Raw genomic sequence first — 15,729 nt, forward strand, 5'->3', positions numbered from 1 at the left:
ACTTGCCAGGCTTTTGATTGTCATTGCATTAAATCTATAGATCAAGTTGGGAAGAAGTGACGTCTTGACAATATTGAATCTTCCTATCCATAAACACGGACTATCTCTCCATTTATTTAGTTTTTCTCGGATTTCCTTGGTTAAGAGTTTTCTAGTTTTCCTCATACAGATCTTGTACATATTTTGTTAGATTTATACCTAAGTATTTCATTTTGGGGGCTAATGTAAAGATATTATGTTTTTAATTTCAAATTCCACTTGTTAATTGCTGCTACATAGAAAAGCTATTGACTTTTGTATATTAATCTGATATCCTGCAACCTTGCTATAGTCGTTGATTAATACTAAGAGTTTGTCAATTCTTCCAGATTTTCTACATAAGACAATCATGTCATCTGTGAAAACAATTTTATTCTTTCTTTCTCAATCTGTATACCTTTTCTTTCCTTCTCTTTTCTAATTGTGTTATTGCTAGGACTTCCAGTTCAATGTTGAAAAGAAGTGGTGAAAGGGGATATCCTTGCCTGGTTCCTGATCTTAGTGAGAAAGCTTCTATTTTCTTACCATTAAGTCTGCTGTTAGCTGTAAGCTTTTTGTAGGTTCTGTTCTTTTAGATGGGGAAAAGGAAGCACTGGTGTAAAGAATTATATATATACACACACACACACACACACACACACACACACACACAATTGGATATTACTCAGCCATGAAAAAGAATGAAATAATGCTGTTTGCAGCAACATGGATGGACTTAAAGATTATCATTTTAAGTGAAGACAGAGAAAGACAAATATCATATGACATCACTTATATACAGAATCTAAAAAAATGATACAAATCATTTACAAAACAGAAGTAACAGCCATAGAAAACAAACTTATGGTTACCAAAGGGATACAGGGTAAGGAGGATAAACTTGGAATTTGGGATTAACAGATACAGACTACTATATATAAAATAGATAAACAACAAGGACTTACTGTATAGCACAGGGAACTATGTTCAATATCTTGTAATAACCTATAATGGAAAAGAATCTGAAAGAGAATATGTATATATATGTATAACTGAATCACTGTGCTGTATACCTGAAACTAACACAACATTGTGAATCAACTACACTTCAATTAAAAAAGTGTCTGCTATATGGCAAATAATAAATAAAATAACATTTATTTTAACAAGTATTTACTATGTGCCAGGCACTTTTCTAAGAATTTTGTGACTATTAATTCACTTAATACTTATATTTATGAAGTTGACACTATAACTACCTCATTTTTTGGATGAGGAAACAATTCACAAACTGTTAAGAAACTAGTATGTGGTCACAGAGCCAGGATTTGAGCCAGGTAGTTTGCCTACAAAATTGAGGCTCTCATCCACTGCTCTGTGCTATTTTTCCATGTTTGGCCTATGAACATAGAAAAATTTTAATTGTCATAGCTAAACATTTACTCACTACATTTAACATTATTTACATTATTTACAGTTATAAAATCTTATTCATGTACTGTAATACCAGTGATGTAGAGTGTCTGGGCAGAGAAATTATTAGCCCTGTAGAAACCTTATATATTATAGAAGTAATGTCCTTATACAGGAGGTACATTGGTTTCTCTGTCCGCATACAAAGTGCTAATATTCCACGTTATTAACCTTACTCAAAACACTTACTGCAGGATGTCTTCAATGCGGAATTTTACCTACTGTGTTTGTCTGGCACACATGGACTCAATACCTCATTGCTTTTTACTTGTAAACATGCTGTAATTTATTGCTCTACATCATCCATCCATTAAGCATGTCACTTGATAAGTTTCCTCTGCAAGTAGATAGTAAGATTCTGAAGGCCAGGAGCAGTATCTTCTACTTACATACTGCAATGAAAGCTCCCTCACGAGCTCACTCTAAAGACCAAGCCCTTCCAATTGTGTATTTGTTTTTGGGCTTCACAGTGCTGTTTTTGCGTTCAATGTAATATAATTTAACTATAAATTATAAAGCTGCCTAAAGTAGAACATATTCACGTAATGTCCCCCAGGCATCTCAAACTCTACATATCCCCAAAGCCCAAAGCAACTTTGAAAAATCCAATCTGTGCCTCCTCAATTTTTTCTCCCGCAGAAGCAGAAAATTTTCACCCATAACTTCTCTCTCAGGGTCACCAAGTTCTAAACTCTGCTATCACAAATACCTCTTATATCTGTCACTTCTTTTTCAACTCCACTGACCCTAAACACGTTCAGGCCACAATTCTCTCTCCTTAGACCCCTGCAACAGCCTCCCAAAAAGACTGCTCTGAATTCAATTTCGTATTAGCAGAATCCTCCTTTGTATCTGTACTGCTACATTTCCGAACATAGATATAATAACATTTAGTCACTCAAAACAACTTATACAGAATACAGTCCAAATTCCTTGCTATGGCATTCAAGGCCACTTATCAGCTTTGGTTTCAACCTAGCTAGCTTATTGAGGGTAGAAGTATGTCTCCTTTAAAATCTGGGATAGGGCTGTAAGATCTCCTCCACCCCCGTGTTTACGTAAATACATTAGTTTTGTTGAATGGGAGTCATTGACATCACTCTCCTACACGGTGATGGCTCGGCTGGAAATGTGGCCCCACTCACTGTGCGTGTCCCAGCGCCACCACACTCAGACAGAGCTCCCAAGCCGCTCCAGAGCCATGTCCTCATCTTTTGAGTAGACCAGCAGCAGAGAAGACCGGCTGCGGGCAGTTAGCTGGCTTTCTTTAGCCTGGAGATTGGAAAGGGAGCCCTGATTTACTTTTAATATTCCTCTGATAGATCTGAACTGACTCCAAACTTGCAGGGGACCTGCAGTGATAAAACGTGACCCAAACCAAAGAATACGCCTGTTTTTTGTTTTTTGTTTTCCATTCGTAGCCTCACTATTATCATAAGCACTGTGTTAACACCGATCTGGAAAGCAAAGACATACAGTGAGCAGCGAAAATTCCCACGGTTGCCACAGCTCAGACGTGCCCGGGGTGGGGGTGGGGGGCGCCCTAGCAAGTCTCGCGAGAGAACAAGACAAGCGCCAGGTTCTCCCTGTTTCTCGCGAGAACCATGGACTTCCAGCCTCCGGCTCACAGCGTCCCCGGGGCAACAGCGATGGCGGCCGCGCTGTCCGAGCGGCTTTTCTCGCTGGAGCTGCTCGTAGACTGGGTGCGCCTTGAAGTCGGGCTGCCGCCGCCGCCCGTGGTCGCGGCGGAGGAGCAGGAGGAGGAGGCGTCGCCGCCGCGGTCCTCGCGCGGCCTGTGCCCCGCCGTGGCCTTCCGCCTGCTGGACTTCCCCACGCTGCTGGTTTACCCTCCCGGCGGCCCCGCCGCCCCCGCCCCGGAACTTCGGCCCGGCCTGGTCAGCTTCGGTCGCGGCAAGTCCTGTCTCTTCCGCCTGCAGCCCGCCACCCTGCACCGCCTGCTCCTTCGGACTCCGCTTTACACCTGGCTGCTGCAGCTGCCTCCCGGGCGCCCGACCCCTGCCCCGCAGCTCCTGGGGGCCTGCAGCATCTCTCTGGCCGCCGCGGCTCACAAGGTCCTGGGGCCCTTCGCCTCCGGCTGCTCCCAGGGTCATCGGGGAAGTTTCCCTCTGCAAAACCAAGCGGGGGAGCGGATTGGGCACATTGCCCTGGGCTACCGCCTGACTGACCTGGGAAGCAGCTTGCTGGGCCATCTGGAGAGGCCAGTCGCTTCCACAGGAGGTGGAGTGGAGGTCAGTCCCCAAACCTTGCAGGAAAACCAGCAGCTGCGGCAGCCAGACTCAGAGCCAAGCCCAAGAGATGCTGATAAACCTCTGGTGGATGTAAAAATCTCAACGGCAGGGAATGATTTGAAGGACGGAGTCTTCCACAGCAAGGCCAACTCTGATTACACGGCTTCTGTGGAGAATGGCAAAACCAACTGCGTTATTTGTTCAAAGGGTAGCAGTGAGAGGAGTGTTAGCCCCCTAAATCAGGAAGTCACAGAGTTAGACATTGAAACCAACATAATTTGCCCTCCTCCTCTGTATTACACTCATGTGACCCAAGAAAAGACACCTCCTAAACAGGGTGAAATCACCATTGAGCCTCAAATGAATGCACCTGAGGAATTGGATGGTACTTTTCCGGAAGAAAAACTTGTAAATCCCCCAACACATACTAATCCTCCAGAACATACAAATTTTGCAACACGTGAGAGGCCTCCAGTGCTTATACATCCTGCACATATTCAGGATGTAGGAGCAAGCAACCAAACTACTTACCATCCTCAAACTGAACAAAATAGGATCAATACTGTAAGGCAGCTGCCTTTGTTAAGTGCTTTGTTGGTTGAGTTGTCCTTGTTATACAACCAACCCATGGCAAGCCCTACTCATATACATCCTCATTTAGCCTGGCTATATAGAACTGAGGACGAGAAGTCACCAGAATCTTCTGCCAAATCCACATGTAAATCTGAATCTAAGGATAAGCTTTCTCTGGGGGAAAATGAAAAGTCAGTGAGTCTTCAGTATAAAAAGAACCAAACTGAAAATCATAAGAAAGGTAAATATTTTGAAAAGAAAGGTGGTGTCCCCCCCAAAAGAGTTCCAAGGGGGAAGCTACTTTATGGCTTAACAAACACACTTAAGCTACGTTTAAAGCAAACAAATCCTGATATGTTGGTAGTACACGAAAAGAGAGAACAGTATAGAAAAATGCAAGCACAAATGTTAGGTGCAAAACTCAGAATTCCGTCATCCAAGGTTAAGATACTAAGTTTTGCAGAACAACCTCAGAAGCCACATCAACTGCCTAAAGATAAGTTTTTAGACTCAGATGCATCTTTTGCTGAAAATAGCAATACCTCAAAGCCAATTAGTGTAGTTTTTGATGACCCCAGCACAACTAAAGAAACTAAACGGAAATGTGCAACTGAAAAGACAGCTGATGATTTATTGGAAGAAATTGTGAGTCCTGCACATTCCATTGTCTCAGAAAGGTTTATTCATACAAATATTTTGGGTAGAAGGGTGGAAGCGAAAGTCCAAAGTCCAGGTGATTTCCAACGGGTTGCAGTAGTTGACAGAATTGTAGAAGATAAAGAAATAGATGATAAACAGGTCAAAATCACTTCTAATGACATTCTGACTGCTGATATGAATGAAAATAATCCAAGTACAAGTAGTTGCTCTGAAAGCATCTCAGAACTAAAGTATTCAGATGACTTCACCAGTCCTTGCTGTTCTGAAGACACCAGCAGAATTTTACAAGCTCGTGATAGCAGTCCGGGGACAGAAAATCCAAAACATAGTCAACAGACAAGTAAGTCCAGTGAAACAAGGTTGTCCATAAGGAAAAATAGCAGTGAAAAGACTTCTATTCTTAGCCCACCTTTTTCAGCTGGATCCCCAGTACTCTCATATAAAAGATTTCATATTTCAAAGGCTCAAGATAAAAGTTTGGAGGAAGCGTCTAATATCTCTACCAGTGATTTCTCTTCATCACACTGGACTGAGGAAAAAGAAAACCAGAGAGACCAAAATAGTATGCATAATTCTAAAGTTCTAAAGAGGAATCAAGACATCCCTACTAAACGTAAAACAAGAACAGGTTGCAAGTCCTCAGAAAAAAGCCAGTCACCTTGGACATCTCAAGTGAGTTCTTATCTGCCTTCTAATTTGTCAGAACTAGAACTTAATGTCCTGGACAGCAGTACATTAGCTCACTTCGAAGAAGACAATGATGACCTTGGTTCACTAAACATTTCCAAGCAATGCAAAGATATTTGCAAATTAGTAATAAATAAACTTCCAGGATATACAGTGTGAAAATATGTGCTTTTACATAACATTTAGTTTGTTTTATAACCTGTGTGTAAGTGAAACAATTTTTAATAGCTGTACATTATTTTTAGTACATAAATTTATGTATATAATTTTTCAGAATGTAAGTGTCATTCCTTTGGTGTTTAAATAGGATTCTACCATTAAATCTGACAAGATTGATCATGGGATCACCTTATAACCCAGGTAAGATTTCAGTTGTTTAATCTTCTAAGAATGAAAGTATCTTCCTAAACTGTCTCTATTAAAGCATCCTAAAGCTGACTTCATGCACACCTTTGAAAAGGCTCGTTAATAAAGATAGCTTCAAATTTTAATGGCAATAAATTGTTTACCGAATATAGAAGACTTACTGTATGAGATGCAGAAAGATACAAAAGAATTTAGGATATAGCGCCAGCAGTTATAAGAGCTTACTGTTGTATATAGATAGGAATTCTTCAGGGAAATCTTCCTGGACACGTACACATTCCATATCTCCAATAGGTGAAGTCCTTTTTATATGCTGTCATAGTGCTCTATATGCTTTTTTGTTAAACCGCAATTTGTGTGTGTGGTTACTTGGTTAATGTTTATCTTACGATAGGTTTAAGTTCTGTGGTGGAAGGGACTGTATCTGTCTTGCACACCAGTGTGGTCTTAGTATCTGGTACAGTCTCTGGCATGTGGCTGGGATTCAATAAAAGCATTTGTTGGACAAATAAATGATGGCCATGCATTGAAAATACCTAACGGAAGGGATTAGAATTGAGCAGTAAAAACAAGCAGAAACCCTAAAAATATCCTTATTGGAGACATGGTTATTTGACTGTAGTATTTTTGTTTTGCTGGAATACCCTTAGGTGTTCTCTGAAGTATTTGGAGAAGGGAACTAAAAAAGTGTCTTCCTATGCAGTTTCTTGTGTAGAAATTCAGTTTACTGTCATTTCAGCTTGTTCAAGTTATTATTAATATAGGACAGTTTGTTTTTATGAAGTCTAGGGATCATTTCTTTATAATTTATTCCATTGATTTTATACTTAGACCTTATTTTGTGTTCAGATATTTACATATGTGTTCTTCTATGTAAATATTGTTATATTTCAATTTTTACCCTTAATTTTTTAATATAGCGAATATTTTTGGATGTATGAGGTGAGGCCCTAATTTTCCTTCCTTTATAAGTAATTAAATAATTATGTAGGTGTTATCTTTTGAATGATCATAAAAGTAGATAGAATTTCGATAGATGGTAAGAGATGATGATGCTATATTTTGAGGAACAATATGAATAAAGAATGATGATGAGAATGAGCCTGATGTATTCACGGGACTGTGAAAATATTAATCTTGATTAGAACGGTAGAGTCATACTACAGAGTGGTCGAAAGAAAATTTGTTGAGTAAGAAAAGTCCCAGATTGTAGGGAGCTTCAAATGTCAAGCATAATCATAGAAACAGTAGAGTATTTTAATTTATAAATGAGCGCCAGTAAGTAGTCATGACATTTTGAATATTTTAAATTACTGAAATAATTTCTTAGAGGTACAGAAATTATACCAGTGGAAGTTTTGAAATATGAAATAATGTTTAATGGCTAATGGCTTATGGTCTTAATTTTTCGGTAAATATAAAGCATATAGTGTATCATCTCACAAAATTAAAATAATTTACTGGTGGGTTCTGTAGCTAGATAGTCAAATGACACCAATTTCATCTGTAAATTGTCAGCAAGTTTTCATTATTATGGAGGAGACAAAATATAAGCAATATCAGAATCATGAGAGAAATAATTCTTTAAAAACTGTTTTATTTGATTGAGAGTAAGTCGTTGTCTATGATGAGAATAGGTGAGGGAAATGAATTCAGTGTGTTTAAGGTACAACAAAGACTAAAGAACTAGTGTACTTTAAATTACAAATTGAGTAGTTGAATAAGCTTCTCTTTGAGTTATTCCGTGAATACTTATTTCTAAAATTGTGGTGGTGGTTTTTCTAGCTTAATTCTAGTGAAAATACCTGTTCCTGTGTATTTAGTACTTCCTCTTTGCGTCCTATCTTCAAACTGTACTTCATGTTTTAATTCTAAAATCTGTAAACTTAGTTCTTTAAGAATACTATAATGGATACTACTTCTGAAGCCTTATTTATCTCCTTAATGCCTTAAAATCATTGAAACATGAAATAGTATTTCAGGGTCATAAATAAAGGCGACTGTCATTTAGTTGTTGGTAAAACTAAGCTCCTGCAATCCAGCCTTTCTGAGCATCTTAGGTATCTAAACTGCTGTGGGCAGAGCTGAATTGGGGGTGAGCCACAGAAATAAGGGTAGGGCCTACCCTGCAGCTTAGGAGGCAGCTGTCAGTGATGACAAGTCCTTTGAACTGTTACTATAAGCAGATTTGAAGAGGCCTGTGCAGATGCATCCATCCAATATGTTGGTTTTTTCTCCAGTTATGTGCATGCTATTGAGGACATCTTTAGATACAAAGAACAATGGTACTGAACCCTCAAGCCCTTGTGGCTTTCTGGTGAGAGCCACCGGTTCACATCTCAGTTTAATTTTTTTGCCTGTACAAGCAGTGAATTTATTATGGAAACTTAGAAACCAGACTTTTATTTGTTGCAAACATATAGGTCAAGACTATAAATTTTAAAAAGTTTTTAATTATCACATTGTATTGTTGGCAAGGCAAGGAAATTTCATAACAAAGCAACATCTAAATAAGATAAACATATTTATATTTGTCTATTAGATAAATAGTGTTTGTATTTGCCTACTCATAAACTGTCCTTGGGCCTAGATACATAGCCATCCTTCAGTCTATTTGTGTTTTAATTTGGATTAAAGTATCTAGAGAGTTGTACAGAATGACAGTTTGTGAGACAAGACTTGCTGGATTCTCCTCTTCTCATTTTTAACCTAAAACAATACCAGGATAGTTTACTTGGTTAAGGACCAAGGCATTTTTAATGTTTTTCTCCAGAGATCTAACTGTCATGCCAGGAAATACTAGACTTCAGGATGAACATTATTAGGTTGGAGTGCCAAGCCATAGTAGTAGAAATATCTCCTTATTTTCCAAATATTACTTATATCTCTGTTATACAAATAATATATATAAATTCTAGAAAAAAATAGAAAATTCAGATAAGAATTTTTTTTTGCTTTAAAATTGTGTATTAAGGGAAGGTTATGGTCCTTTCCTTTCAAAATCCCACTGAAATGAGATAAGAGATGTAAAAATAAGAATGAACCCATAGTAGCCCCAGAGATCTGGAAGATACAAAGCAGATGGGATTAGGTTGGCCAAAAATGGGCTAGAAATCTACTCTTCAACGTCGCCCAGTGAGGTGCTGCTGGAGAGACGAGAAGATGGTGTTTTTTAACAGAGCCTGAGATAAACGTCAAATTCAGTCAGCAGGCCTTGGGAAGGAGTAGGTCATGGGACACGGGCGGTAGAAACTGAACCCTCGGCGTGATGGAGAGGCTGGGCCTGGGCTAAAGGTTATCTACTAGAAAAGGTGCTGGGGCCACAGAGGAAAACGAATATTTTCGCCTTGGACAGCAAAACATGTTAACAGGGCCTTTCTCAATTTTATTGGAGAGACCACTAACCCTAGTGGCAAATTAAAGCGATACAACCCTGGTCTTTGGAGGCAGATGGATGGTGTTTGCGTCTTTGATCATGTGTTATATGATTTTGAGGTTATTTCTTCATTACAGGATTAGGTTGGGGATTGAATCAAATACCATTGATCTAGCATATATGACAGTGAATGTGCCTGGGAGTGTTGGTGTATTTAATAGTACAGAGAATGTACCACGGTATCTGTGTGCCTGCCCTAGGGGGATATATTTTCAATAAAACCTCAGTCAGGAAATCAACTCTTCCTTCCAAATGGTTAAAACAAACGTTCCATTTGACATTGTAACTGAGTGGGAGAACCCCTGGCAGCAGGAATCCTTGGAAAGGTTTGGGTTTTAATAAAGAATGTGTTTGTCCAGGAGCAGGCCAGGATGGGAGATTAGATAAACTCCCAAGTAATGGTACAAGATAACAGCTGAAGGTCATAAGGTGAAAGAAAGCATGTGGAATGGAACAGGTCCATGAGTCAGTATATGAGTCACTTATTACAGGTTTAGAAACCTATACTTGCAAGCTTGACTATTTAGGATACTTTGTTTTATTCGTTTATTTTCTGTTTTCTTCTTGGTTTTAATATAGTTCTTTTTGAAGGATCTTATAGTTGAGCTGTGAGAGCAATTGGAAATGGATTTGGTTGTGACTCATTAACTGAGCTGAAACCCTAAAGGAGGAGCAGTAAACCCCCAGGGTCTACATAGTGAAAGACTGAGAAAAAAGACAACCCCTTTTCTACCCAGAGATTTCTCCTTCAGCTTTTATCTCCTAGAAAACCTTGGAGGGTTTTGCTTTTTGTCTCATTAAGGGAAGCTGCTCAGTTACAGAGAGTTTCACACCCAACAACTGCCTGGAGGACTGTATTTCGTAACTTGTGATTTTGGTGTCAATGCTGTGGAGAGAATTGGGGTGGAATTCTGGACTCAGAATGACATAAAAAAATAATGGATTGCTTTAGATGCGGAGGAACCTATTGTCAGAAGAGTTGGTCTGAAAATGATTGCTTGCATATCCAGAATTCTTAAGAGTATTTCCAAGTACTTTGGGACAGTATTTGTTAACCTGGGGGAAGAGATCTTTCTAATCATCTGAAAAAGTTCCAAGTGTGACTGCTGGCATCTTGTCAGCAAAGTTCTCCGTATCCCTGACTCCCTCTGTAGTAGCCAGAAGCCAGATATTTAGGGAGGCACATTTTTTTATTTTCAGATGACACTGTCTTGCATCTAGTGCTCTAACTCAATTGTTTTTACTAAACCAAAGGTATGCTCTCCTGCATCAACAAAGAAATACCCATCTCTATGCTGAGAATATGATTATACTGAATCCCAGTGTGGTATTAAAAAGCAGCTGAAATTTTTAGACAGAAAAGAAAGCTTGAATTCATAGGAATTTGGAGCTAGAAGATACGTTGGAAATCATTTAGTTCAGCTCCTTCATTTTATAAATAAGGAATGTGGCCCCAAATAATGAAGTTTGCTACTCTCTTGCCCCCCTCTTTCCATTAAAAGGTGCCACTTCATGTGTCAAACTGGGGTCATAGCAAACCCGAACTGTGTGTCTGGCAGACTTTCTATAACATTCATATTGAAAACACTAACCAAAAAATGAACTGACTTAGAGATGTGGGAATTTATCCTCTGTGCCACAGGGAAGGCCTCTGTGTTTGGAGACCTGTTAGAGTCCTGGCTCCTCCGTTCACCTGTTAATCTTAGGCAAGTCTCTCTGGGGCTTAATTTTCACACCTATAAAATGGAGAAATCAATCATCCTGGTGAAAGTGCAGCAATAGTGACATCATCCAATATGACTTTCTTAATAATGTTCATTATCAATGCAGCATCAGTGCAGGTCAAGTCCAGGTAGGGGATGTGTACCAGAAGATGCTCTCCTGATGGTGAGACACAATAATAGCAGCACTTCTGACACATGGGTACCACCTGTGCTTGCCGGAAACCAGGTGACTGACACATGAGTCCTCCTAACTAAAGGACATCATGAACCCACTGGCCTCCTGAATTTAACTGCTAATCTCCGTGTCAGTTCAGTGCTATACTTCCCTCTCCTTGATGAACTTAGCCATTGAAACCCCACCTTTTGGACTTCCCTGGTGGTGCAGTGGTTAAGAATCCGACTGCCAATGCAGGGGACATGGGTTCAAGCCCTGGTCTGGGAAGATCCCACATACTGCGGAGCAACTAAGCCCGTGTGCCACAACTACTGAGCCTGCGCTCTAGAGCCCGTGAGCCACAACTACTGAGCCCGTGCACCTAGAGCCCGTGCTCCACAACAAGAGAAGCCACTGCAGTGAGAAGCCTGCTCACCACAACAAAGAGTAGCCCCCACTAGCCACAACTAGAGAAAGCCCGCGCACAGCAACGAAGACCCAATCCAGCCATAAATAAATAAATAAATAAATTTATTAAAAAAAAAAGAAAAAGAAGCCCCACCTTCTATCCCATGCCCTATTGCCTGATCCTCAACTAGAAGTGAGGAACCTGATTACATTATAGAAAAGAAGATAGATTCTTGACAACTGTGAAGGCAGCAAAAGGTATGGCTCATCAGAAGTAGGGTAGGTCAGAGGAGCTGCCTCGTGAACTTCCACACTTTTAGACACGTACACGAATAGCCATGGGTTAGCCTTCCTGGTGGGCAACCTAAAGAATGATCCAGCTGTACTTGATGTCCTCCTAAAAAGGAGGGGCTCAGAAAAATGTTAGTAGGGCTGGTTTCATGGGAATGCCGCCTATGCAGTTGCATAAACCCTGCACTCAGAAGAGCCTCACACTGGGTTTAATGCTCTGCTATTGTCATCTTGAAATTCTTAATAATTTTCTCTTTGCGCTTGTGTTTTCGAGTGGAGTCTAATGAGACAGCAGTACATCCACATTAGCAGGGGAGATGTGTACCATGTGTGTGTCCACCCCTGTTGCTTCCCACCCCACTCATATATAGCTGTACGGCTTCCGTAGACAATTACCTTCTGCTCAGAAGGGCACTGCACATGGTTTAAGGTTCTGTTATCACTGTCTTGAAATTCTTAACAATTTTATCTTTGTGTTGTGTAAACATAGAAATTCAAGTCTGATGGGACAATGGCGCATGTGCCAGAGTAAAGAGGCACAACATGTATATTTATCGCTTTGCTGCCCTGTTTGCATACAGTGTCCGTGGTACCCCAAAAGCACAAAATTCCACGGGACTCACTGCATGTGGGAGCTCAGTGAGACTTAACACAAATCAGGTGAGCGCATTCCATCTACACCTGGGCAGCCCCGAGAGGCAGGCTCTCTGTGTGAGCCAGAGCTGGCTTCAAGCTCAGAAAGAAGGCAGTGCTGTTCCAAGAAGCGTGAATGACCAAGGAACCCCATCATATATTTTCTCGCTCGTGTTACTTCCCTGTGTTAGCCAACCACTGATGTTGAAAATGATGACACAGAAGGGCAGAGAAAGATAGAGCAACCCAGAGTTCCTTGCCCTTCCAGCTCTTCCTTAGTCATCAGGAAGCCAGTGGTGGAGGGTGTTGGTGGGATGTGCAGGTATCAAGAAGTGAAATAGAACACTTGAGTTAGTTTAGTTGCGGCAGCATTTCCACTGTCTGTGTGCACGTCAACATTACAAGATGCCAATTGTGTAATTTTGATGATTCCACATACAAGTAAATGTTCTATTCATATTTAAAACGGACGTTGCACAATATAAAGATGAACAGTAAAAATTATGTTAATTGTTTAAGGTTTTAATTTTTCTTTACTTTGAAAGACATTAAACAGTGAGGCAGAATTCTAAAATGACCCCCCAGTGACCTGTGCCCTTGTACAATCCCTCCCTTTGCATGTCGGCAGGACCTGTAGTTTGCTTCTAACTAATAGAATATGGTAGAGGTGAAAGAGTTTGGCACATGTAATTAAAGCCCCTAATCACACAGGGAGATCAGCTCGGTGCTTTGTGTCCACCTAGAGGGGTGGGATAGGGAGGGTGGGAAGGAGACACAAGAGGGAGGGGATATGGGGCTGTATGTATACGTATAGCTGATTCACTTTGTTATACAGCAGAAACTAACACACCATTGTAAAGCAATTATACTCCAATAAAGATGTAAAAAAATAATAAAAATAAAGACATGGAAATTTTAAAAAAGCCCCTGATCAGTTAACTTTAAAGTAAATCAAAAATAAATAAATAACTAAATAAAATTTAAAAATAAAGTAAATCAAAGTGAGATTACCCTAGGTGGGCCGTACCTAATCAGGCAAACCCTTTAAAAGCGGTTAGAAGCAAAACGCTCTTTCTTCTGCTGGCCTTGAATAAACAAGCACCATGAGTCCTGCAGCTGAAAAAAACAGAATAATTTGTGCCAACAACAGCATGAGCTTGAAAGAGCAGGACTCGAACCTCAGATGAGACCCCAGCCCTGGGCAACACCTAGACTGAAGCCTGTGAGACCCTGGACAGAGGACGCAGCTATTCATGCCTGGACTCCTGACCCACAGATTCCATGGGGTAGTACACAGGTGTTGTTTGAAGTTGCTAAGTTTGGGGTAATTTGTCATGCAGCCATAGAAAAATTAATACAAATAGCCAATAAAAACACTGTGAAAAGTTGAGAGGGAGACCTTGGAAGAAAGGGAAAAGCTTTATATTTTAGGCACTCCCTGTTTTTTGAACAAGTCCTGCATTTTTACTTTTCACTGAGCCCCCCAGATTCTGCAGCTGGCCCTGGCTGTTACTCCAAGCTGGTAGAGGCACAGCCAATGGCCTACAGGCTTTCTACTTGACTCTGCAATGCACATAGGCTTTAGCACAGCCTTTCTGGACATGGCTGGTGTGTATCATACTTGAGAATACCGTGTGGAGGCTATATATTTCCTCTGTAGGATCTGAATATTATCTTTAAATTTTTAAATTTACAGTCTGAACTAAAATGCCTACATTTCACGCTAATGATAAATTTGGCTTCTGAAACTTTTTTTTTTTTTTAATTTTTATTTTATTTTATTTTATTTATTTATTTATGGCTGTGTTGGGTCTTCGTTTCTGTGCGAGGGCTTTCTCCAGTTGCGGCAAGTGGGGGCCACTCTTCATCGCGGTGCGCGGGCCTCTCACCATCGCGGCCTCTCCCGTTGCGGAGCACAGGCTCCAGACGCGCAGGCTCAGCAATTGTGGCTCACGGGCCTAGTCGCTCCGTGGCATGTGGGATCTTCCCAGACCAGGGCTCGAACCCGTGTCCCCTGCATGGGCAGGCAGACTCTCAACCACTGCGCCACCAGGGAAGCCCCTGAAACTTTTATACGTAATTACTCATAGCAATTCTTTGGAGGTAGAACTAATGTAATTCTGCATACAATATTTTTAGTGCATAACAAAGATGATCGAACAATACATAACCATTTATGAACTGTTTCCTATTTATTCTTGTCAGTTAAAATAATTTCTACGGATTTTTTAAAGGACTGGCGCTCTCCATAATGTTTCTTTAGCACTAGTTGCAAACTCCTGCAGTCGTGCTATTTCCTCAATATGGTTCGTTTTGCAGATGATCTGGGGATATGTGTGTGTAACCACTGTGGCCCACAGCTCTAGTTTGGAAAACAAATATAATGATTCTCCTATTATATTCCAGTAGATTGTGCCAGCTCCACATATTTATGTTACCAGGAGATCCAGCATCAAACTCTTATGAGCTCTGCCACCCCAAAGGACCAGGGTCCTGAGATGCTTACTTGGTCTTATTTAAGTGGCCTCTCCTGCTTACAAATGCCAGGCCAACCTGCTAACTAATTGACCTTGGTTTTCAGCTGCCATGGTTCCTACTGCGGTGACAAAGTGTGGCATGCGAAGACCAGATGCTTCCGTGGTCCTGATTCCACCACAGTTTGCGAGGGTGCAAGTCACTTTGGTTTTTGCGCACACGTTCGCATTCACAGAGTGGCTGGATCTGGAGTTGTCTTAAAGCCCTTCCCCCTGATGATCTAGACACTCTGTGCAGAGCAAGGGCCACTAGGACAGGTTAAGAACCTTTTCTTGTTTGCTATGGGGTCTTCAGGGTCGTTTCCTGGCAGGGAACTTTGACTGAAACAATCCTAAAACATCAGAGTTCCTAATTATTTCAAACATCTAAAGGGAAGGAGTCATGGGCTGGATCCTGTTCTTTGAAACCTACTGAACCCCGTGCAAATCTACTTCTTTTCTCTCAGTTTCCATCGAATCAAGACACGGATCTGATTCTTAAGGCCTGTGGATGTATATACTTATGTTTACGTAACAGAGACCT

General features: G+C 40.7%; 1 protein-coding gene across 2 annotated transcripts in view; it reads left to right on the top strand.

The window, feature by feature from the left end:
* Positions 1 to 3,101: 3,101 nt before the first annotated feature.
* MAP10 (microtubule associated protein 10) overlaps positions 3,102 to 15,729 on the top strand; it is a 118,998-nt gene continuing 106,370 nt past the window's right edge. The window contains exons 1-2 of one of the 2 annotated variants that reach the window (XM_057530338.1): positions 3,102 to 5,645; positions 5,968 to 6,020. In XM_057530338.1, coding sequence (XP_057386321.1) covers positions 3,141 to 5,645; positions 5,968 to 6,015 — 2,553 coding nt within the window. In that variant the 5' untranslated portion in view covers positions 3,102 to 3,140 and the 3' untranslated portion in view covers positions 6,016 to 6,020. The other variant, XM_057530337.1, reaches the window with a different exon arrangement.

This window comes from Balaenoptera acutorostrata, chromosome 16 (genome assembly GCF_949987535.1).
Source record: "Balaenoptera acutorostrata chromosome 16, mBalAcu1.1, whole genome shotgun sequence".
Taxonomy (NCBI): domain Eukaryota; kingdom Metazoa; phylum Chordata; class Mammalia; order Artiodactyla; family Balaenopteridae; genus Balaenoptera; species Balaenoptera acutorostrata.